This window comes from Chelonoidis abingdonii, chromosome 4 (assembly GCF_003597395.2).
Source record: "Chelonoidis abingdonii isolate Lonesome George chromosome 4, CheloAbing_2.0, whole genome shotgun sequence".
NCBI lineage: Eukaryota > Metazoa > Chordata > Testudines > Testudinidae > Chelonoidis > Chelonoidis abingdonii.
This window is the reverse complement of record NC_133772.1, coordinates 27,570,072-27,593,132: the sequence shown is the minus strand read 5'-3', so window position 1 is coordinate 27,593,132 and position 23,061 is coordinate 27,570,072. Positions and strand designations below refer to the sequence as shown.

Here is a 23,061-nt window from a genome sequence, read left to right as displayed (position 1 = left end):
CCTTTTCCTGAACCTTATCTCTCCATGAGCTGAGTCACTGACCACCTTCCCTCTCGGCCATCCGTATGCCAGACTCGGCCACTGTTCGGCCACTTCTCTCCCACAAGCACCTCTGCGCTGTCCCCCTGCGTCCCTTATCCAGTGAAAATTCTAAAGCCACCCATTATTCTCCCCCTCATAGTCCCTCATCAAACGCTCACACACCATAACGCCATAAGAATACTGCCATCTCAAACAGCAAGCAGGCGATTGAGTTTATTTCTGCTATGTGAGACGTCCTAAAGGTGCCACAGAACTAGTACCATCGCTAAATTAGGCTTGCAGCTACAATGGCACTTACGCGCTGCAACTTGGCGCCGCTCCCAAGGGTTGTGAAAACACCCCCCTCGAGTGCCTGCAAGATGCTAGCGCTGTAAGTCGTCAGTGTAATCGGGCAAGCAGCGTTGGAAGAATGCGGCCTCCCAGCCGCTGCATGCCTACACCCATAAGGATGCGGTGCTCAAGCAGCCGCTGGCCGAAGAGCCTCTCTCCCACGCGTGCGGCAGCTCTCTCCCAGCTGCATGCGACTGCTCTGACTAACTCACACTTAAGCGCTGCGCTGGCAGCGCTCCCGAGTAGCGCGGTGCCGATCAGGCAGTGCTGTTGAAATTTCTAACTGCTAGCCACTACCCTTATATTACATATCTGTTACATCCTTCCTGACACCACACTCGTCTCAGGTTATAATGAATGCTAGACCTCAGGGAGGGACTTCATGTACTATTAATGATTGTTACAGTGCTTTCTAGACACAATGCGGATCCTCGACCTGCGTGAGCGTTCCTGGCCGCTTCGTGCCAATACAAAACAAGACACTAGAACAATAAAGGGCATGAAATATAGATTAATCAAAACCAGTTAACTCAAAAAAGAATACTAGCGAATATGTAGAATCGAATAAGGTCGATGACACAAATCCCACATCAGTAATGGTAACATACAAAAATGCCAGTAGGAAACACTTCAGTCTTCTGTGACATTCTTTAGATTTAAAAGCTAGCCATGACGTTGAACAAAAACTCAGAGAGAACAGCATTTCAAGAGACGAATCTTGTCAGAAACTAAAATTCATTGCAAGATTTAATACATTAATCTGCGCCTGAATAGGGACTGAGAGGTAGGCTTGGCTCTACGTACAGAAGCAGTTTTTCCTCTCGCTGGAGTGACAGTCCTCTTATCTCATCAATTGTTGGGAGTGAACTACATGCACCCTGATTGTATTGGCCCTGTCAACACTGGTTCTCCACTTGTGAGGTAACTCCCTTCTCTTCATGTGTCAATATAATAATGCATCTGTAATTCTCACTCCATGCATCTGAAGAAGTGGGTTTTTTACCCACAAAAAATTATGCCCAAATAAATCTGTTAGTCTTTAAAGTGTCACTGGAGTCCTTGTTGTTTTTGTGGATACAGACTAACATGGCTACCCCCTTATACTATGACCTAAAGTGTCAACTGACATCTGTGGGAGCCACAGTGGGTCAACACCATGGAGTATCCATCCCAGTGTTATTTTTAAAAATATTTGTTTTATTAAATGCAGTTTGGAGCAAAAGCGACCTTTTGCTTCATTGCACATGCTAAAGAATGAACTACTTTGAACATATTTACTCCTTCAAGAGGACTCTAATGTTAATGGCATCAGTTTCTGACACTACCTCCAACTCATTAAGCCTCTGGATCCGTGGAGTAAAATGAAGTTTATCGACATCACATGCAAATGGTGGCTGCCAGTCCTGGGGAAAGAGAAAAGCTTCAGTAAACAGAATAGGAAAATTCAATATATTTTTTGCGTTTACAAGCTAGATACACCTAAAGTTAAAACAAAGCCAAACCCAAAGACAGCCACACTTCTCCTCCATTTTCAAATGTGAAGAAATCTAATATTTTCCCCAAATCATCTCACAATACTCAAACACCTCAACGAACACACGTTCACTCACTAGAAGTAAAAAAACAAAAACAACACACAAACCACACACCACCACCACAAACAGGGTCTCTGCCTGATCTCTTAGCAACAGCGCCTATGTGGTCAACCAAAAATAACTACTTCAGGAGTATCTTGTTTAAAAATATTCAGAAACAGCTGAAATATATCTAACAAGAAAAAAACACACATACACCACCACTCTTACTTCGACAGGGATCATCTAAAGTTGGTGGGTAGCATTTACGTAAGATAACAAAGCAATAATATCTCTCAGACTGCTCACATTTGTCACATGCAGTGTAGTTATAGCCATGTGTGTCTAATATCCTGGGACTGACAAGGTGGGTGAAATAATCTCTCTTATTGGACCAATAAAGATATTACCTCACCCACCTCACCACACATATCACAGCCAGTTGGTGTATAAAGTTTATTTAGTAGAGCCAAATTAAGCTTAGTTTAAATCTGATACCAATTTCTTACATATCAAGGTATCTTTTTATCCTCTGTAATTATAGAAGGATAACAATGGTAATAGAACTTCTGATATTGAAGTGACACAGTATCATTTACCAGGGAAGATCATATTTGCCGTTTCTCAATGACTTCCTGTGGATTCGGCAAATTCAAAATCAGTATCATGGGCAGTATGTTATTTTAGCAGGAACATTTAACATGAAAAGTTTTACAGTCTCAAACCCAATCTCCATCGATTTTCAAGACTTTTTCACTATAACAATGATGTCACATACATTAGAGTTTCTTTACTATTATTACTTTTAATTTATACCCTTAATTTGGTGTAATTCTGCAGTATGAGATGATCATGTCCAACATCACATAGCAAGTCTGTGGCAGAGCCAGAATGCTGAAAAATTGGAGATAGTTCAGGAAGAGCCACAAGAACGATTCATAATGAGGAAAACACACTTACAATGAGGTAATTTGCCAAGGGAGCAGGTTTCTATTATTACAGGGCTCTTCGTTAGCAGACAAAGAAAGATCTAATGGACTGGAAGCTGAAATCACCAATGTCCAAAGTGGAACTAAGGCCTTGGCTACACTGGAGAGTTGCAGCATTGTAAACCCACCACCAGTGCTGCAACTTACTCACCGTCCACACTTGCAAGGCACATACAGCGCTGCATCTCCCTGATTGCAGCGCTGGCTGTACTCCTGCTCTGCTTGGGGTATAAGGATTGCCAGGGCTGGTGATTTGCAGCGCTCCTCCACAAGTTTGGCCACCTAAAGCGCTGGATGCTCGCCAGGATATAGAGGGTTTATCCCAGAAATGCCTGTTCACACTCTGCTCATCAGTTTGCACTCTACTGCTCCCCTGGCCTCAGGGGACCCACCCTTTAAATACCCCGGGAATTTAAATCCCTTCTGTTTGCTCAGCCAGGTGTGGAGTGCAATCAATCAGTGAATCTTTCCAGGGACCATGCCTCCACGCCAAACGGCCCCCGCATGGAGCAATAGAGTTGCAGTTGACCTCATCAGTGTTGGGGTGGGAAGCTGTGCAGTACAGCTGCGCTCCAGCCGAGAAATTACGATACCTTATGGCGATCTCAAGGCGCTATGCCGAAAGGGCGCCGATGACCATGACCGGACGCGGTTTTGCAGTGCGGCAGTAAAGTAAGGAGCGACGAGTGCCTAATAAACAAAGCACTGGAGCGAAAGCGCCACACAGGGCGGCCTCCATGACCTGCCGTATTACAAAGGAGTGGACGCGTACTTGTTGGGCGACCCCACTGCCAATCGCACGACCACGATGGACAACTGGGCAGCAGGGGGGCGGGTGGAGGAAACACCAGAGTGATGGGTACGGGCTGGACGGAGACACCCTGGAGCCAGGTACAATGCAGCCAGGACCATCCAAAGCCGGAGGAAAGCCAGTCCACAGCAGCGACAGAGTAGCAAGTCAAGCTGAAGCGGGTCGAAGCTGTTGTAGGCAAGCAGAGGACGGGTTCGGTAGCAGTTTATTAGGATGCAATGTTTCAGGAGAAGAGAGGGGGGTTTGGGCTGCCTGCATGCATGACCTAGATGTGGAATAGCCACTGATGTGGTCTATCACGTTGCCTAGTAATCTCTTCAAAAGTTTCAGCCAGAGCGGTGGCAATGCGCTGCACAAGTTTATAGGGAGAGCCACTGGGTCTTGTCCCAGTCAGGCCTAATGGTCAGCCATGGGTGCCGCGAGGTGGGAGGGACCATTGCTGCACACAGCAAGCTGCATAGGGGCTGGGCGGAATCTGCATTGCTGTAGAAGACCCTCTCCACTCTTCCAGGTGACCGCAGCGCAAGATATCTTCCAGGATTAACTCCTGTGGAAATGATTGGAGTGTTCAGTGTAGGTGCCCCCTGCCAGCATTTGCTGCTCCCCAATGCACAGAACCCCTGCACATCCCTGAAGCAATCACTCCCCCTTACTCACCATTTCCTGCTCCTGTGGGATAGGTGTGCTCTGTTTGGTATGGGAAAAGTATGCTAAGTGAAGACTGTAACTCCTTCACTATACGAATAACTGTCTGGGGTGAATTATACAATGCAGCTGTGTCCTGTTTTAACTGTTGCATTTTGTCTTCGAACAGTGTCCTTGACCACTGGACTGCCCGTCTCATCACTGGGCAGAGGCACTAAACCTCAGGAAAAGCCGCGAAAAAGCAAGATGACATGCTCTAAAGCAGCGATGTACCATCCCGAGAGCTAAAAAACTGCAGGACTGGAGACAAGGGAAAGCATGCTCTGCCAGAGAACGCAGCAGCTAAGAAGAAAAGCACAAAGCAGCTGAAAGCATCCTGGCGCGCCAAACGGACTGTATCCAGTCACTCGTAGCCGGCCAGCAGCACTACGTGCTCCCCCCTCCCCGTCCAAAGCTTTTCCCTTGTGCCCAATGTCAGCTCCACCCCCTTCCCCCATCCAGGTTCTTACCACCACGCAGCCCCAACACTCAGGCTGGTTGGTGAACGTACAGAACTAGACCTCTTACCCTCTCACTCACCCCATCACCATGCAGTATAGCATCCTGAAGTGCAGCAGTCATTGCACAGCACTCCAGATAGGACAATTCAAACCCTGTGACTACGTAAGCTTTCACCATCCACCAGCTCTGACCATTTTAGGTTTCCAAATGTTTCTATGTCAGAAGTTATTTTCTTTCAATAAATGAATTCTGTCTTTGAAAAAAACAGTCTATTATGCAGAAGTGAAAGATACCTAGCCCAGGAAAGAAACATGCACTGCAATCATTTAGGAAAAACAGTTCCTACTATTTAACCATGCACTTCCTCCGTGCAATAGGTACCAACATACGTGGGTTTTCAACCCAATTCCCTCAAGGCATCCCTATCCTGTGCCCTGTGCTGGGCTCTAGTAGCCCTGCTCTCCTGGCTGTGCAAATTCAGCCTCAGGCCTTGAACATGGGAGGTCCATTCCTGACTGAATGTTTCACCCTTCCTTCACAATATTTGGAGGTAACCACGCGGATATACCGCCTGGGATGCTGCTTTCCCCAGTCTAGCTTCCATACAGAGATCGCCAGCGCCTTTTAAACGGCCAAAGATATACTCCACAGTCATTCTTGCACCGGCTCAGCTGTAGTTGAACCGTCCTGGCTCCTGTCAAGCTCCCTGTATACGGGTTTATGAGCCAAGGAATTAATGGTAAGCGGGGCTTCCAAAGATCACAAAGGCATTTCACGTACCTACTGATGACTTTCGTCTGGGAAAAAAGTCCCTGCCTGCACTTCCTGAACAGGCTGTCTGAAAGATGTGTGCTCATGCACCTTCAGGCCAGCCTATTTAATGTCAATGAAACGCCCACGGTGATCCACAACGCCCTGGAGAACCATAGGAAATACTCCTTCGATTATGTACTCAGATACCACGTGGTGGTGTGCCCAGAATAGGAATATGCGTCCCATCTATCGCGCTCCACAGTAGAGGGAAACCATTTGTGCAAAGCATCCAGAATGTCCTGCATGTCCCAGAGTCACGGTTCTTCTAGCGGATGCGATAATGGCCTTGCACTTCCGATAACCGTATCCAACAGCGTCGATTCCCACTCCAAACTGTTGCGACTGATCGGTAGCTGTCTGGAGTTGCCAGCTTCCAGACGCAATAGCCACCTGCTTCCCACCAGCGGCAGCTCCAATCGTGTCCTGCGTCGCAGGTGGGGGCGAGTCTCACCAGTCCAAAAAGGTTCTTCCATCCGAAAGTTCTGTCAGCCACTGCTCGTCATCCCAGACTTCCACGACAATGTGATCCACCACTCAGGCTTGTTTCCTGAGCCCAACGCAGCGTTCCATGGTGCAGAGCATTTTCGTGAATGCCACAAGCATTTAGCGTCACATGCCATCAGACTCATATCATCGTCGGACTTCACTCACTGTCACTTTGGAGCTGACAGGAATAGCTCAACTGCCAAACGTGATGTGCTGGCGACAGTCTATCAGCAAAGTCCTCAGCAGTCGGGCTCCATTTCCCACAGAAATCACCCTGCCACAGGACTCACAATGGCACCAAACTGCGATGGAAAACTGTGAGTGCCTCGATGTGAAGCGATGCACCACGGGCGTTGCGACAGAAGCAGAATGACTGCACCCTCGTCCCTCCCATAACCTACGGCGCCCAAAATGGGACAGGTGCTCTGTGGAGCTGCCACAATGCCACACTCCCAACAGCGCTGCAAATGTGCCACACTGCAGCCGTGGTAGCTTCAGTGTGGCCACACTGCAGTGCTTTCCCTACACAGCTGCATGAAGACAGCTGTAACTCCCACGCTGTACAGCTGGGAGTGTAGCCATGGCCTACGGCTATGTCTACACTTGCCATTTAAAGCACAAAAAGTCCCTTTTTTGCACTAAAACCCCAGGACCATCTACACTTGTTAATAACTTTTTGTGGTGAAGCTCAGAAGTTTCACCGCAAAAAGAAAACCACCTTCACGAGAGGTATACAACTCTTTCTGCTGCTCTTTTTGCACTGTTGTGAAAGTGAAAGACACATTCTACCTGTGTAAACATCTTTTGGCCTCCAGAGGATATCCGGGGAAAGTTCAGCACACAGTTCCATGAAGATGTCTCTCCGCATCTGAAAGTTTTGAAGCCACTGGTTGTCATCCCAGACATATATAACAATATGATCCCACCACTCTGAGCTAGTTTCCTTAGCCCAAAAACACCATTTCACACTGCACAGCTCCTCAGTTAATGCCAAAAACAATCAAATGTTACTTATTTCCATTTCAGGCAGCTCATCAGGCATCTCTAACTGCAGCTCTCTTTGCAACTTTAAGAACAGCTGCACTGCTAAGCGCGATGTGCAAGTGACAGCTATCAGAATAGTGGACAGCAGTGCAGGATCCATTCCTGCTTATAGATGAGGCGGAGAAAGCAGCCAGACAGTGGGGGGAGGGGGTGTTAAAAAAATGCCACAAAAAGAAACAAGGAAGTAATGGGGCTGCTGGGACATGAAGCAGTGCATCACGGGGCACTGAGCAGGGACCCAGAATGTCTTCCGCTCAGCCACCTCCCCCCCCACCCCCAAGACTTATCAAGAGACCTGCACTATTGGATAGCTGCCCTACAGCGCTGCTCTCATTGGGGATGGAAGTGCTGCTAATGTAAATACTCTGACGCCTAACGACTTAAGTGAGTACACAAACCAGCGCTTTTCTTTCCCCTGTTCCCTATCACCAGTGAAACTTACAACACAAAAACTCTGCACCAGCAGACATAACCTAAGATATAAATGGGTAATTTACCATTGAACAAATTCCCAAGGGATGGCAAGATTTGAAATCTTTCTAAAAGATATGATCTAGTTTCATTCCAGAAATCTTTGAATTACATCACTTAGCTAAATTCTAGTGCCTGTGTTATGCAGGAGATCAGACTAGATAATCATAATGGACCCTTCTAGCCTTAAAATATATGAAAGGGAACCTTTTACATTAAGATTAAATAAAGGGAGTTTGTATCATTTGAGTGACTAATAACCTATACTTATACCAAAAGCAGCACTTCTTCTAGGATGCAAGCAACACTATTCATCACCTCATCGGACTAGCATACTGACAAGTTGCATGTGTAAATCCTAGAGTACTATACACATTCCACAATACCTATAATAGTCCTGAGCAGGTGATTGGTTTCAGAGAGCTCCTGTTTTTAACCAGCCAATACTTAAATATTTCCTGTACAACTCACCTAGTCACTGTAAAACTTCTCTCTCTTGGCTAATCATATGAAATCAGATGAAAATTTCTGTTAGTTAATAAAATTACTTAACACCAGAGAGCCCAAACTCTCACTATGACTGACTTTTTACAGTTCGTAGCTTTTAAAGTAGAGGGGCCTGAAAAATCATGAGACTTTGACAATGAAATCTTTTGGGGGCAATTTTTAACTCATTATAACTCTGAAACCATTTAATGAAGTTTGTTTAAACTATTCTGAAAGTTCTAAATTTACTCAGATTATATATGGAAAATTTTTGACAGAAATTGTCTGTTTCCTATAAAACACTGTTTTCAGAAAAGATCTACAATGCTATGAGGTCTGTAAAACCTGCCTTTAGAAACTATCTATTTAGCTCATCCAAGAGAAAGATAAGAGGCAGCTTGATCACCGTCTACAAATACCTCCATGAGGAGAATATTTATGATGACAGAGCGCTTTTTAGTATAGCAAAAAAAATAGTATAACAGCTATCCAGTATCCAACCACTAGAGCTGAAGCTACCAAAAGTTCAGTCTACAAATAAGGCACAGATTTTTAACAATGAGGGTAATCAATCACTGGAACAATTTACCTAGGGATGTGATGGATTCTCCATCACTTGAAATCAAGTCAAATCTTGTTTGGAAAAAAAATGATAACCTACCTTCCATAACTACTGTTCTCCAAGATGTGTTGCTCATGTCCATTCCAAGTAAGCGTGGGCACACCATATGCACAGCCACCAAAAGGTTTTTCTCCTAGTGGCATTCATTGGGTCAGCTCAGATGGCCCCTGCCAGCGCCCCACCTTGCCAGCTGGCTCTGACAGAGGGCTAGGCGGGTAGGTCTTGGAATGGACATGAGCAACACATCTCAAAACAACAACAGTTACAGAAGGTAAGCAACTGTTTTTTCTTCTTCGAGAGCTTGCTCAGGTCGATTCCAAGTAGGTGACTCCCAAGCGGTTGAACAGGAGGGGTTGGAGCTCATTGACTCGTGGACTGGAGCACCACTCTGCCAAATGCAGCATCTTCTCTAGCTTGCTGTGTAATGATGTAATGCAAAGTGAAGGTGTGTCCAGAGGACCACATTGCTACCCTACAGATGTCCTGGATCAAAACCTGTGGCAGGAATGCCGCAGAGGATGCCTAAGCCCTTGTGGAATGTGCTGTAAGCACTGTAGCAGGTACCTTTGCCAAGTTGTAGCACGCACAGATACAGGACATAATCCACGATGAGATTCTTTGGAACGAGATCGGGAGGCCCTTCAATCTGTCCGCTATGGCCACTAACAGCTGAGTTGACCTGCAAAATGGTTTTGTCCTCTCAATGTAAAAGGCCAATGCTCACATTACATCCATGGAATGAAGTCTCCGCTCTCGGTTACTGGCATGCAGTCTTGTGTAAAAGACTGGGAGGAATATGTCCTAGTTCATGTGAAATAGCAAGACTACCTTCAGAAGGAAGGCTGGGTGAGGACAGAGCTGGACCTTGTCCTTGTAGAAGACCCGGTTATGGAGGCTCGGATGTGAAGGCCTTAATCTCAGAAACCCTCCTGGCTGATGTTTTGGCTACCAGGAATGCTACCTTCCAGGATAGGCAGAGCACCAAACACGTGGCCCCTGTTTGAACCGCTAGCAACATAAGTCTCCATAGTATTAGACTGAAGTCCCAGGGAGGGACTGGTTGCCACATTTGAGGGTACAGCCTGACCAGTCCCTGAGAAATTGGCTGATTCATAGACTCTAGGACTGGAAGGGCCCTCAAGAGGTCATTGAGTCCAGTCCCCTGCCCTCATGGCAGGACCAAATACTGTCTAGACCATCCCTGATAGACATTTATCTAACTATATTCTTAAATATCCAAGAGATGGAGATCCACAACCTCCTACGCATTTATTCCAGTGTTAACTTTACCCGAAGTTAGGAATTTTTCCTAATCTCCACCTAAATCTCCCTTGCTGCAGTTAAGCCATTGCTTCTTGTCTTATCTTAGGAAAAGGTGACAGTTTTCTCCCTCCTTGATGACACCCTTTTTAACTGGAACGCTAATCATGTCCTCTCGTCTCTTCTTTTCCAAACTAATAAACCCAATCTTTCAGCCGTTCTCATTTAGTTCATGTTCTCAGACTTTATCTTTGTTGACTCTTTCTGGACCCTCTCCGTTTCTCCAACTCTTTCTTGAATGCGGTGCCGAACTGGATACAATCTCCAGTTGAGGGAGCCTAAAAGGCAGCAGTAGATGTGGAGAATGACTTCTCGTGTCTTGTTCACCAACTGGTTAATGCATCCAGAATCAGTTTGCTTTTTTGCAACGTTCACTCTTTGTCATTTTAGCTTGTGGTCCAATGACCTCTAGATCTTCTTTCTGCCATTACTCCTTCTGACGTCCCTTTCCCATTTGTAGTGAAACTGATTGTTCCTCTAAGTGGAGCACTTTGATGTTGTTTTATGAACTTCATCCCGGTTTTACCTCAGATTTTCTCCAATTTGTCAGATCATTTTGATTTTGGACCCTGTTCTCAAGCAGTTGCATCCTCCTAGTTTGGCTATTGTCTGCAATATAAGACGTACTTTCTATGCCAACATCAGGTCGTTGTGAGATATTACAGAGCCGTGTCCCAAAGACAGCCCTCCGAACCCCCTTTGTACTACCTTTCGCAGGCTATGGGAGCCATTAATAACTACTCTCTGGACTACAGTTATTCCAGATCAGTTATGCAACCCCTTATAGTAGCCCTCTAAATTGTATTTGCTAGCTTTATCGATAAGGATATCATGCGCGATGTATCAAAGCCTTACTAAGTTTAGGGTATACCACATCACGTTCCCCTTATCCCAGATCATATCCTATCAAAGAAGCTATCAGTTGGTTTGAACCGGGGGGGGAATTGTTTTCTTCTTTTAAATCATGCTGGCTTTCCTTCACTTCCAAGTGTTTCAGATGAGTTCTTTATTACTTGCTCCATTATCTTCCCTGGACGAAGTGAAACTAACTGGTCTGTATTTCTGGGTTGTTTTTATTTCTCTTTTTTAGCATGGCGCATCACGTTTTACTTTTCCGTCGTTCTGGAAATCTCTCCGTCTCCCAATGACTTTCCAAAGTATAAGTAGAGGCTCAGATATCCTCTATATAAACTCCTTGATTATTCTAGGATGCATTTCATCAGGCACCTGTGATGCGCATCGTACACTTTTCTAAGTGATTTTTAACTTGCTCTTTTTTTATTTTATTCTTTAATACCCCTTCCCATCAAGTTCATATGTTAGACTTCCTTCAGACTTCTCAGAACAAGAATCGGTAGCGTCTCTGCCATTTTCCAATTTCCTGTTCACTGTTATCTCCTTCCTCACTGTAGCGGGGCCCCTCGCCCTGTCTTGCTCTATTGCTTCTAATGTATTGTAAAGTCTTTGTTTCTCCTTTATTCCCAACATAGTTACTTCATTATTGTATCTTGCACTTTTATTTGCCCTTCATTCCTGTTGTTTGGCTATATCTCCTTCTGATAATCTGACTAGTTTCCATTTTTATATGATCCTTTTTTTTTGTTAGGTCATGCAAGCTCTTCGTGGTCTTAGCCACGTGGTCTTTTCGCACATCTTTTTCTTTCACACTTCGGAATAGCTTGGCTTTTGGGCCTTAATAGTGTCCCTTTGAAAACTGCCTCTCCTCAGTTGTAGTTTTCCCTCAGTTTGATCCCTGAGACCTAACTATCAGCTCTCTGAGCTTACGACAACCAGCTTCCTGAAATCCATTGTCCTCTTTTTGTGAACTCCTTCTACCTTCCTTAGAATTTTGCAACTCTCTGATTTATGATCACTTTCACCAAGCTTCCTTCACTTTCAATTCAACGAGCTTACCTTCCTATTGTAAATTCTTAGAACAGCTTTCCGCCCCAGCTAGCTTTTTAACTTTTTGAAATAAAAAGTTAGTCTGCAAATGCCAGTCCAGGACTTACTGAATAGTCGTGCCCCGATAGTGTTATTTTCCCACATATACTCTGATAGGGGTTGAACTCCCTCCACCAAATCTTGGGCTTTGGTGACTTTTGTTGTTGTTTTAAAAAAAAGCGCATCACCTCTTCCACCTGGTTAGGTGGCTTAGTAGACTCCTCGCACAACTCACCCTTGTTTTCCCCTCTTTATCCAAACCCAACGATTTCTCAACCACTTCTGTTTCCTATATCCATTCTCCACTCAGTGTCAATGTGTGTACATTTTTAAATGGACAGAGGCAAACCTCCTCCCCTTTTTCCTTGTTTTTATCCTTCAACTGAGCAAACTATACACCTCCCACACCAAACATTCCATATGTCTTATCCCACAGTTTCAGTGATGCACAAATGTATAGTTGTTTGTATTATTAGCACTTCCAGTTCTTTCCTGCTTATTACCCTACTTCTCGCATTTATATATAGATCTAGATACTGGTGTTGATCGTGCCTCCAGTTTTGCCCTGACCCTCCTTTCTCTCTGCCATTATAGCCCACGCTCCCTCTTGTTTCTGACCCATCTCCCAGGTCTTCATGTTCCCCACTTACCTGTGGGCTTTGCTCACCTGTCCCTGTCAAACCTAGTTTAAAGCCCTCTTCACTAGGTTAGCCAGTCTGTGGCAAAGATGGATTGGATGGTGACCCAGGCTTGAAATGCCGAAATCGCAGCCAAATGGATCTTGATTGGTGACACTAACAGCCCTTGCTATTTTAGGTACAAGTATTCCAGAATGAAGGGTGCTGACGACTGTGTAGACTAAGTGCCCCTTTGCATTGACTAGACAGAGAATCTTTTCCACTTAATCAGGTATGTGGCCCTCATGGATGGTTTTCTGCTGCATAGGAGGACCTCTCCAATGGGTCCTGGTCATGTCAACTCCCAGAGGTTTAGTCATAGAGATTCCATACCATGAGATGGAGAAACTAGAGCTTCGAATGCTGAAGGCAGACATGGTCCTGGATGATGAGATCTGAGCCAAGGGGCAGACTGATTGGAGCCTCCACTGATAGGTATAGGAGTGTAGTGTACCAGTACTGACACAGCCAGGTCAGAACTTCTCTTCTTCCTGACCTTCAGCAATACCTTATGTAGGAGTGGAATTGACGGGAATGCATAGAAAAGCTGGCCCCTCAATGGGAGGAGGAATGTGTCTGCAACTGAGCCTGGGCAGTGATTCAGGAAGGAGCAAAATTGCAGGCACTTCCTGTTGTGTCTTGTTGTGAACAAGTCTACATGGTGAACTCCCCACCATTGGAAGATGCTGTTCACAATGTTTTGGGCAAATGGACCACTCATGGTTGGAGAAGGACTTTCTGAGGTGGCCCGCCAAGTCATTCTGGGACCTCAGAATGTAAGAAGACACAAGATGTATTGAGTGGGCTATCCAGAACTCCCACAGTACGAGGGATTCCTGACATAGGAGCATGCTCCACCCTGTCTGTTTATATAGAAATTTACTGTTGTATTGTCCATTGTGACCAATACACATCTGCCCTCCAGGTGGGCTTGGACGGTTGGGCAGGCTAGGCACACCACTCTCAGCTGTGACAGAGATATCTAGTGAAAGCTCCACCTGCGACCAGAGGCCTTCGGTCCAGAGTCTCCCCAAATGAGCTCCCCATCCCAGACACATCCGTAACTAGGGACAGCGAGGGCTAAGGTCTGAAAAAGGGCAGTCCTCCGCAGTCAGCCTGTGTATTCAGCCTCCAAAGAAAGAACTCAATTACCCAATGAGACCACTATGTTTAAGTGGTTTCAGTTTGGATATACTAAAGCCAGCCAGGTTTGAAGAGGTCTGAGTCAGTCTTGCATGCTATATGACATACGTGCAGGCAGCCATGTGACGCACGAGCTTCATGCAGCTCTGTGCCTTGGTGATGGGATAGCTTCTGAGGCCTTTTATGATGGCACATATAGCCTGGAATCGAGACTCCAAAAGGAAAGCTCTGGCTTGGCCCGAGTCTAGTACTGCCCCTATGAACTCTATCCTCTGGATGGATGACAGAAGAAGTCAACTTCTGTAGGTTTACCAACAAGCCTAACTTGTCGAATGTTGACTGTATCAAGCCAACATCTGCCTCCACCTGCTCCCTGGTGTGGTCCTTGATCAGCCAGTCCTCTAGGTTCGGGTAAACCTGTACCTTCCACTTCCTCGGGAATACAGCAACAACTGCCATGCACTTGGGTGAACACTCAAGGGGCTGCTGATAGGCCAAAAGGGAGGACCATAAACTGGTAGTGGATATAGTTCACTACAAACCATAGGAATCTTGTGTGTCCTGGGACAAAACACACATATCCTTCAAATCGAGGGTGGCAGACCAGTCCCCGAGATCCAGGGAGGGAATAATGAAGGCAAAGGAGACCATGTGGAATCTCAACTTCTTCATGAATCTGTTGAGGTTTCGCAAGTCCATGATGGGTCTGATACCGCTTGGCTTTCGGGGTCAGGGAATAGAAATCCTTGCCCCTTAGCACTTGAGGGACCTCCTCTACTGCTCCCACTTTCAAGAGAGTGTCTACAGCTACTAGGTCAGAAGTTGCTCATAAGAAGGGTCCCTGAAGTAGTAAGGAGGAAGGAGGAAGACAACTGAACAGTAAGGAGTATCCCATTTGTATCATGTATAGCAGCCAGCGGTCTGAAGTAAATCTTCGCCTATGCACTATAAAAATGGGATAAACGGTCTTAAAAAACATAGGGTTGATGGATCGGGTACTTGAATTGGCATACTGCCCTTGGGTGCACCCTCAAAAATTCTGCTTCAGCCCAGATGGCTGCTTCACAAGCCCGGGTCCTTGGGTGGATAAAGGAGGAGGACGACACCATATCCTATAATTCCTGCCGTGCTTTCTCCTATAATCTTGCCTACGTTGAGATTGATAGAAGTGAGGTAGGGGCTGTGTTTTAAGGGTCTCCTCTGAGAAGCCAGGGTATGAAGCAAAAGTGACTCAAAGTAGCCCTTAAGTCCTTTAGACTGTGGAGTCTCGAGTCTGTCTGCTCAGAGAAATGAGACAAGCCCTCAAAAGGGAAGGTCCTGTATGGTCTGTATGGTGCCATGAGAGCTATCAGCTTCTTAGCCACCTCAGATATTTCCTGCATGGAGGGTAGCTCTAGTATCTCTCCATGGCTCTCACTCAGAAGGGAGTTCGGTGGTACCAGACACAACTGACATTTCAGGTAGTGTTGGAGAGAAGGCTTTGGATTCTTCGACCACGGGATGGTGTTCCAAAAAGGAGGAGTGCTAGGCAGAGATGGACTCCACCTAACAAAGAGAGGGAAGAGCATCTTCGCAATCAGGCTGGCTAACCTAGTGAGGAGGACTTTAAACTAGGTTCACCGGGGGAAGAAGACCAAAGCCCTGAGGTAAGTGGGGAAATGAGATACCGGGAGGAAGCACAAGCAGGAGAGTGCAAGACTGGAGGACTCCTGTCTCAGACTGAGAAAGCGGGACAATCTTAAGTACCTATACCCAAATGCAAGAAGCCTGGGAAACAAGCAGGGAGAACTGGAAGTCCTAGAACAGTCAAGGAACTATGATGCGATTGGAATAACAGAGACTTGGCAGGATAACTCACATGACTGGAGTACTGTCATAGAGGGATATAAACTGTTCAGGAAGGACAGGCAAGGCAGGAAATGTAGGGGAGTTGCATTGTAGATAAGAGAGTAGTATGACTGCTCAGTATGAAACTGCAGAAAAACCTGAGAGTCTCTGGATTAAGTTTAGAAGTGTGAGCAACAAGGGTGATGTCGTGCTGGGAGACTGCTATAGACCACCAGACCAGGGGGATGAGGTGGACAACGAGGTTTTCTTCTGGCAACTAGCAGAAGTTAATAGATTGCAGGACCTGGTTCTCATGGGAGACTTTAATCACCCTGATATCTGCTGGGAGAGCAATACAGCAGTGCACAGACAATCCAGGAAGTTTTTGGAACATGTAGGGGACAATTTCCTGGTGCAAGTGCTGGAGGAATCAACTAGAAGCAGAGCTCTTCTTGACCTGCTGCTCATAAACCAGGAAGAATTAGTAAGGGAAGCAAAAGTGGATGCGAACCTGGGAGGCAGTGACCATGAGATGGTTGAGTTCAGGATCCTGACACAAGGAAGAAAGGAGAGCAGCAGAATATGGACCCTGGACTTCAGAAAAGCAGACTTTGACTCCCTCAGGGAAATGATGGGTGGCAGGATCCCCTGGAAATAAAGCGAGGGAAAAGGAGTCGGGAGCTGGTGTATTTTGATCTTATTGAGGTTTGCAGGAAAAAAACATCCTGATGTGTAGAAGAATAGTAAATACGGCAGCGACCACTTGGCATTCGTGAAATCCTCGCCGATCTTCAATGCAAAAAAGCAGCTACAAGAAGTGGAAGATTGACAAATGACCAGGGAGGAGTATAAAAAATATTGCTCAGGCATGCAGGATGAAATTAGGAAGGCAAAATCACACTTGGAGTTGCAGCTAGCAAGAGATGTTAAGAGCAACAAGAAGGGCTTCTTCAGGTATGTTTGCAACAAGAAGAAAGTCAAGGGAAGTGTGGGCCCCTTAATGAATGAGGGAGGCAACCTAGTGACAGAGGATGTGAAAAAGCTCATCGTGCTCAATGATTTTTTGCCTCTGTCGTTCACAGACAAGGTCAGCGTCCCAGACTGCTGCACGCTGGCAGCTACAGTATGGGATAAGGTGCCGGCCCCTCTGTGGAGAAAGAAGTGGGGGACTATTTAGAAAAACTGGACGAGCACACATCCATGAGCCAGATGCGCTGCATTCAAGGGTTCTAAAGGAGTTGGCAGATGTGATTGCAGAGCCATTGACCATTATCTTTGAAACTCATGGCGATCAGGGGAGGCCGGATGTGAAAAAGGCTAATGTAGTGCCATCTTTAAAAAAGGGAAGGAGGAGTATCTGGGAACTACAGGCCAGTAAGCCTCACTCAGTCCTGGAAAAATCATGGAGAGATCATCAAGGAATCAATTCTGAAACACTTAGAGGAAGGAAAGTGATAGGAACAGTCAGCATGATTCACCAAGGGCAAGTCATGCCTGACTAACCTAATTGCCGTCTGTGAGGAAATACTGGGTTGTGGATGAGGGAAGCAGTGGATGTGTTTTCCTTGAATTAGCAAAGCTTTTGATACCGTCTCCCACAGTATTCTTGCCAGCAAGTTGAAGTATGGGCTGGATGAATGGACTATAAAATATGAAGAAAGCTGGCTATATCGTCAGGCTCAATGGTAGTGATCAATGGCTGCATGTCTAGTTGGCAGCGGGTTTCAAGTGGAGTGGCCCAAGAATCAGTCCTGGGGCCAGTTTTGTTCAGTATCTTCATTAATGACTGCAGATGGCATGCCACTGCACTCTCAGTAAGTTTGCAGATGACACTAAACTGGGAGGAGTGTAAATGTGCTGGAGGGTAGGGATAGGATACAGAGGGACCTAGACAAATTAGAGGACTGGCAAAAGAAACCTGATGAGGTTCAACAAGACAAGTGCAGAGTCCTGCACTTAGGAGGAAGAATCCCATTCACTGTTACAGACAAGGACCTAGGGGTACAGTGGACGAAAAGCTGGATGAGTCAATGTGCCCTATGCAAAAAGGTAACAGCATTTTAGGCTGTATAAGTAGAGCATTGCCAGCAGATTGAGGATGTGATTATTCCCCTCTATTCGACTTTGGTAGCCTCATCTGGAGTACTGGTCCAGTTTTGGGCCCCACACTACAAGCAAGGATGTGGAAAAATTGGAAAGAGTCCAGCAGAGGGTACAAAATGATTAGGGCTGGAGCACATGACTTATGAGGAGAGGCTGAGGGAACTAGGATTGTTTAGTCTGCAGAAGAGAAGAACTAAGGGGGCTTTGATAGCTGCTTTCAACTACCTGAAAGGGGTCCCAAAGAGGATGGATCTAGACTGTTGTCAGTGGTACCTGATGATAGAACAAGAGTAATGGTCTCAAGTTGCAGTGGAGGGTAGGTTAGTTTGATATCAGGAAAAAAACTCTCTCACTAGGAGGGTGATGAAGCACTGGAATGGTTACCTCAGGAGGTGATAGAAATCTCCTTCCTTAGAGGTTTTTAAGGTCAGGCTTGACAAAGCCCTGGCTGGGATGATTTAGTTGGCAATTGGTCCTGCTTTGAGCAGGGGGTTGGACTAGATGACCTCCTGAGGTCCCTTCCAACCCTGATATTCTATTATTCTCTATGATTAAGTTGGTACTGATGAATATAAATCAGAAGCTAGGAATTGTAGAAAACTGGTAAGAGAAACAAAGGGACAAAACAAGAAATCTGTAGCCACCACAGTTACGGACAATAAGGAGGAGTTTGAGTATATTAGGAACAAACAGAATTCTAACAATGATATTGGTCTACTACTAAATGGAAATGGTAGAATTATCAATAGTAATGCAGAAAACACAGAAGCATTAAATAAATATTTCTGTTCTGTATTTGGGAAAAAAACAGTGATGTCATATCATATGATGACAGTTTTTCCATTCGTATTTCGGGAGAATGTTAAACAGCAGCTATTGAAGTCAGACAAGATAACTTGAATCTACGTGTTTCAAAAGAGCTAGCTGAGGAGCAGCCCACTGAACCGTTAATGCTGATTTTCAATACGTCTTAGAACCCTTGGGAAGTTCCAGAAGACTGGAAGAAAGCTAATGTTGTGCCAATATATAAAAAGGGTAAATGGGATGACTTAAGTAATTATAGGCCCGCCAGTCTGACATCTATCCCAGATAAGATAATGAAGCAGCTAATATGGGACTCAATTAATCAAGAATTAAAGAAAGATACGCTGTCCATAATGCAAGAAGGTTGCTGATAAAATGAAGAGGGTTCAGAGACTTAAGGATTAGAAACCATGCCTTACAAGGATAGACTCAAGGAGCTCAATCTGTTTAGAGTAACAAAAGTTAAGGGGTGACTTGATCATAGGGTTGACAACTTTTTAATTCCAGAAAACTCAACACCCTTGTCCTGTCCACTGCACTGCCCCTTCCCTGAAGCCCTCCCCATCACTCCATTTCCCCCACGTCTCTCCCCGATTGCTTTCCCCCAGCCTCTCTCAAATTTTCACTGCAAGGCCCAAACTGGTGTATTTATTGTTTTGACAGATATATTATGCTAAGTTCAGGTTTTATTCATTACAGGATGCTAGACTGCAGCAAAATAGTCAAAAAGGGTAATTTTTAAAATATGAAATTTCACATCGGTTTTCATGATTCTTTCCCTCCCCTCTTCCCATTTTTCATAACCAGCTCCATGTTTTTTGTTCACTTAAGTTATGTGTGGAATTAGGACCACATATTATTATAGCTGCAATGGGTCAATTAAAGGCCAACTCTGAAGCCCAAATACAAATCCATAGAGCACGAAAGAAATGCACTACTGTCCAGATACCTATATAAATACATCTGTAGAAACTGAGTCTCACACCTACATGCAGATACACGTGTACACATCCAGCATGCACTAACACACACAGTTCCACATTATTTATTATTACAATTGTTGTTTAGCGCCTAGAGACCCCAACTAAGATCAGGGCTCCAGGGTGGTAGGTGCTGGACATATACATAAAAAGAGTTTGTTTAACAAAGAGTTTATAATGTAGCTAGACAAAGGTGGGGGAAAATGTATGATACATTGGCTCTTCTACAATTACTGGTCAACAACATTAACTTTTTAAGAAATAATACTTTAAAAAAAAAAAAAAAAAAAAGAGTTCCCTTCTCTTTTAAAAACTTGTTATGAAATTAATACACACATTGTGTCTTTTTTTTGTGCACAAACCAGCAAAAGGAATAGAAGTCAAAGAGTTAGGCTGCAAATTTTATTCACGCAGATATCACATATGCAGCAATACAAGCACCTCCCTATATAAAGAGAGACAGTCTCTTGCACACACTGCATGCATGCACACTTGACTACACAGATAAATTTTTTCATATACTTTTCCAGGGGCTGCCTAAATCACTCAGCCGGGAAGGGAGGAGGGTGAGCTGGAGGGGAAAAGATTTGGGGGTGGGAAGGGAGGAGGAGAGAGGATGGGGAGGGAAAGAGGCCAATGATGACAGCAGGGTGAGAGGGGGCAGTGGGGGGGGGCGGTGAGAGGGGGCAGTGAAAGAGGGAGGCAGGGGCAGGGGGGATACAGGTGGAGAGCAGAAAATGGGATCTGATTATAGTCAGAAGGTGCATGAGAATGGGGGGGCACTGATGTATAGGGACATAATGGAGTCGCAGCAGTATATGGAGGTGAATGGAGGTACAGGATGTGGGGAGGTGGCAGCTCTGGGAGGTGGGAAAGGCTGGTTAAGGGGTACAGGGCTATGATGGATAGGTATAATGGATAGGCTTGCAAACAGAGGCTGCTAACGGGAGTCACAAGGGAGTTTGGAAGGAGATGGAAAGGGAGCGTGGTCCCTTGTAGGTCCATACCTGTTCCCGTATCCCTTAAAACTATACTCAAATCTTATTCCAAAACCCTTTCTTTAAACCACCCTTTCATTAACTAGGAGACAATGCAGGCAGAACCAGCAGCAGAGTTGGGGCTAATCCAGTTTTTGCACTGAGTGTAGCATGTATGATTACCTGCCTTGTGGGCAGGTGGCGTATGGTGCAGTTGGTGCAAGGAGTCCCGCGGCCCAGAGACCACGTAGGGACTTTGAGGCCCAGGGTGGTGGAACCGAGGAGCTAAGAGAGGCATGTTGTTAAGGCTTTCTGAACAGCTGTAGAATGTCTCACCTCAGCTCAGACAGCCTCGTGCTGTTGAGGAGGAAGAAAGGCCAGGGAAGTAGAGCAAATGGGAGCAGAGGGAAACCTTCCCATAAGGACCCTCCTCCAGATGGTGCTGGGGGTGCCTCTTGCACTAAGGTTACTCTCCGGGGAGGGAATCCAGTTTGTCGGAAAAGGCAGGTGTTAGTAACGGGAGTTGATCATTAGAAACATAGATAGCTGGGTTTGTGAGTGGGAGAACCATATGGTGGATTGCCTGCTGGTGCGAAGGTTGCGGATTCGAGGCATCTAGACAGACTTATGTGTAGTGTTGGGGGAGGAGCGGTGGTTCGTGGTACATGTAGGTACCAATGACATAGGGAAAGATAGGAGAAATGTCCTGGAAGCCAAATTTAAGCTGCTAGAGAAGAGACTGAAATCCAGGCCTCTATGGTTGCATTCTCAGAAATGCTCCCAGTTCCAACGTATGGCAGCAGAGCTTCAGAGTCTCAATGCGTGGAATGAGACGATGGTGTAGAAAGGAGGGTTTACGTTCATTAGGAAACTGGGGAAACTTTTGGGATGGAGGAGCCTATACAGGAGAGATGGGCTCCACCTAATAACCAAAGTGGAACCAGACTGCTGGCACTAAACATTAAAAAGGTTGTAGAGCAGTTTTTAAACTAGAGATGGGGGAAAGCCAACTGCTGCAGAGGAGCATGTGGAATCGACACAGACTTTCTTAGGGAAGTCTGATGATAGAGAATCTCCAGGTTTCTAGTCAGGAACAGAGGATGAAGAGGATAATGTAAGGGCCAGATCAGATGATAAACAGTCACATAAAGAAGAATCTGTCAATCAGAAAAGGCAGACAAATAAACAAGGACAGTTATTAAAAGTGCTTGTACACAAATGCTAGAAGTCTAAATAAAAGATGGGTGAACTAGAGTGCCTTGTGATAAAGGAGGATATTGATAAATAGGCATCACAGAAACCTGGTGGATAAGAGGCAAATCAATGGGACACAATCATTCGGGGTACAAAATTATCGAAGGACGAACAGGTCGTCCAGAGGAGGAGTGGCACTATATGTGAAAGAAAATATAGATTTAATGAAGTAAAAATCTTAAGCGAACCACATGTTCCATAGAATCGCTATGGATAGAAATTTTCATGCTCTAATAAATTAACATTAGGGATCTATTATCGACCACCTGACCAGGACAGTAATAGTGATGATGAAATGCTACGGGAAATTAGAGAGGCTATCAAAATTAAGAACTCAGTAAGAGTGGGATTCAATTATCCTCATAGTTGACTGGGAACATTTACTCAGGACGAATGCAGAGGTAATTTCTACAATATTTTAAATGATTGCTTCATGGAGCAGCTGATATGGGAATCCACAAGGGGAGAGGTAACTCTAGATTTAATCCTGAGCGGAGCGCAGGACTGGCAAGAGCTAACTATAGCAGGACCGCTTGGAAATAGTGACCATAATACAATAGCATCAATATCCCTGTGGTGGGACAACACCTCAACAGCCAACACTGTGCATTAATTTAAAAAGGGGGAACTATACAAAAATGAGGGGGTTAATTAAACAGACGTTAAAGGTACAGTGACTAAGTGAAATCCATGCAAGTGCCTGGCCCTTTTAAAGACACCATAAAGAGGCCCAACTTCAATGTAATCAAATTAAGAACACAGTAAAAGAATAAAAAAGAGCCACCGTGGCTTAACAACCATGTAAAAGAAGCGTGAGAGATAAAAAAAAGAGTTCTTTAAAAGTGGAAGTCAAATCCTAGTGAGGAATAGAAAGGAGCACAAATACTGCGAGCTTAAGTGCAAGAGTGTAAAGAAGAGCCAAAGAGGAGATTGAAGACGGCTAGCCAAAAACTCCAAAGGAAAAGGTTTAAGTACATCAAAGCCTGCTAACAACCGGGGGGCCCTTGCCGATCGAAATACAAAAAGAGCGCTTAAAGATGATAAGTCATTGCAGAGACCTAAATGGATTCTTTGCTTCAGTCTTCACGCTGAGGATGTTAGGGAGATTCCAAACCTGAGCAAGCTTATGTAGGTGACAATTGAGGAACGGTCATATGATTGGAAGTGTCACTAGAGGAGTTTGGAATTGATAAACTCAACAGACAAGTCACCGGACCA

The 23,061-nt window shown here is 45.2% G+C and overlaps 1 protein-coding gene across 1 annotated transcript in view; it reads right to left on the bottom strand.

Annotated features, from left to right (window-relative positions):
* LOC116833501 (lysine-specific demethylase 5B-like) overlaps positions 1-23,061 on the bottom strand; it is a 51,766-nt gene that overhangs the window by 7,134 nt on the left and 21,571 nt on the right. The window contains 1 exon segment of the mRNA XM_032795078.2: positions 1,698-1,775. Coding sequence (XP_032650969.2) covers positions 1,698-1,775 — 78 coding nt within the window.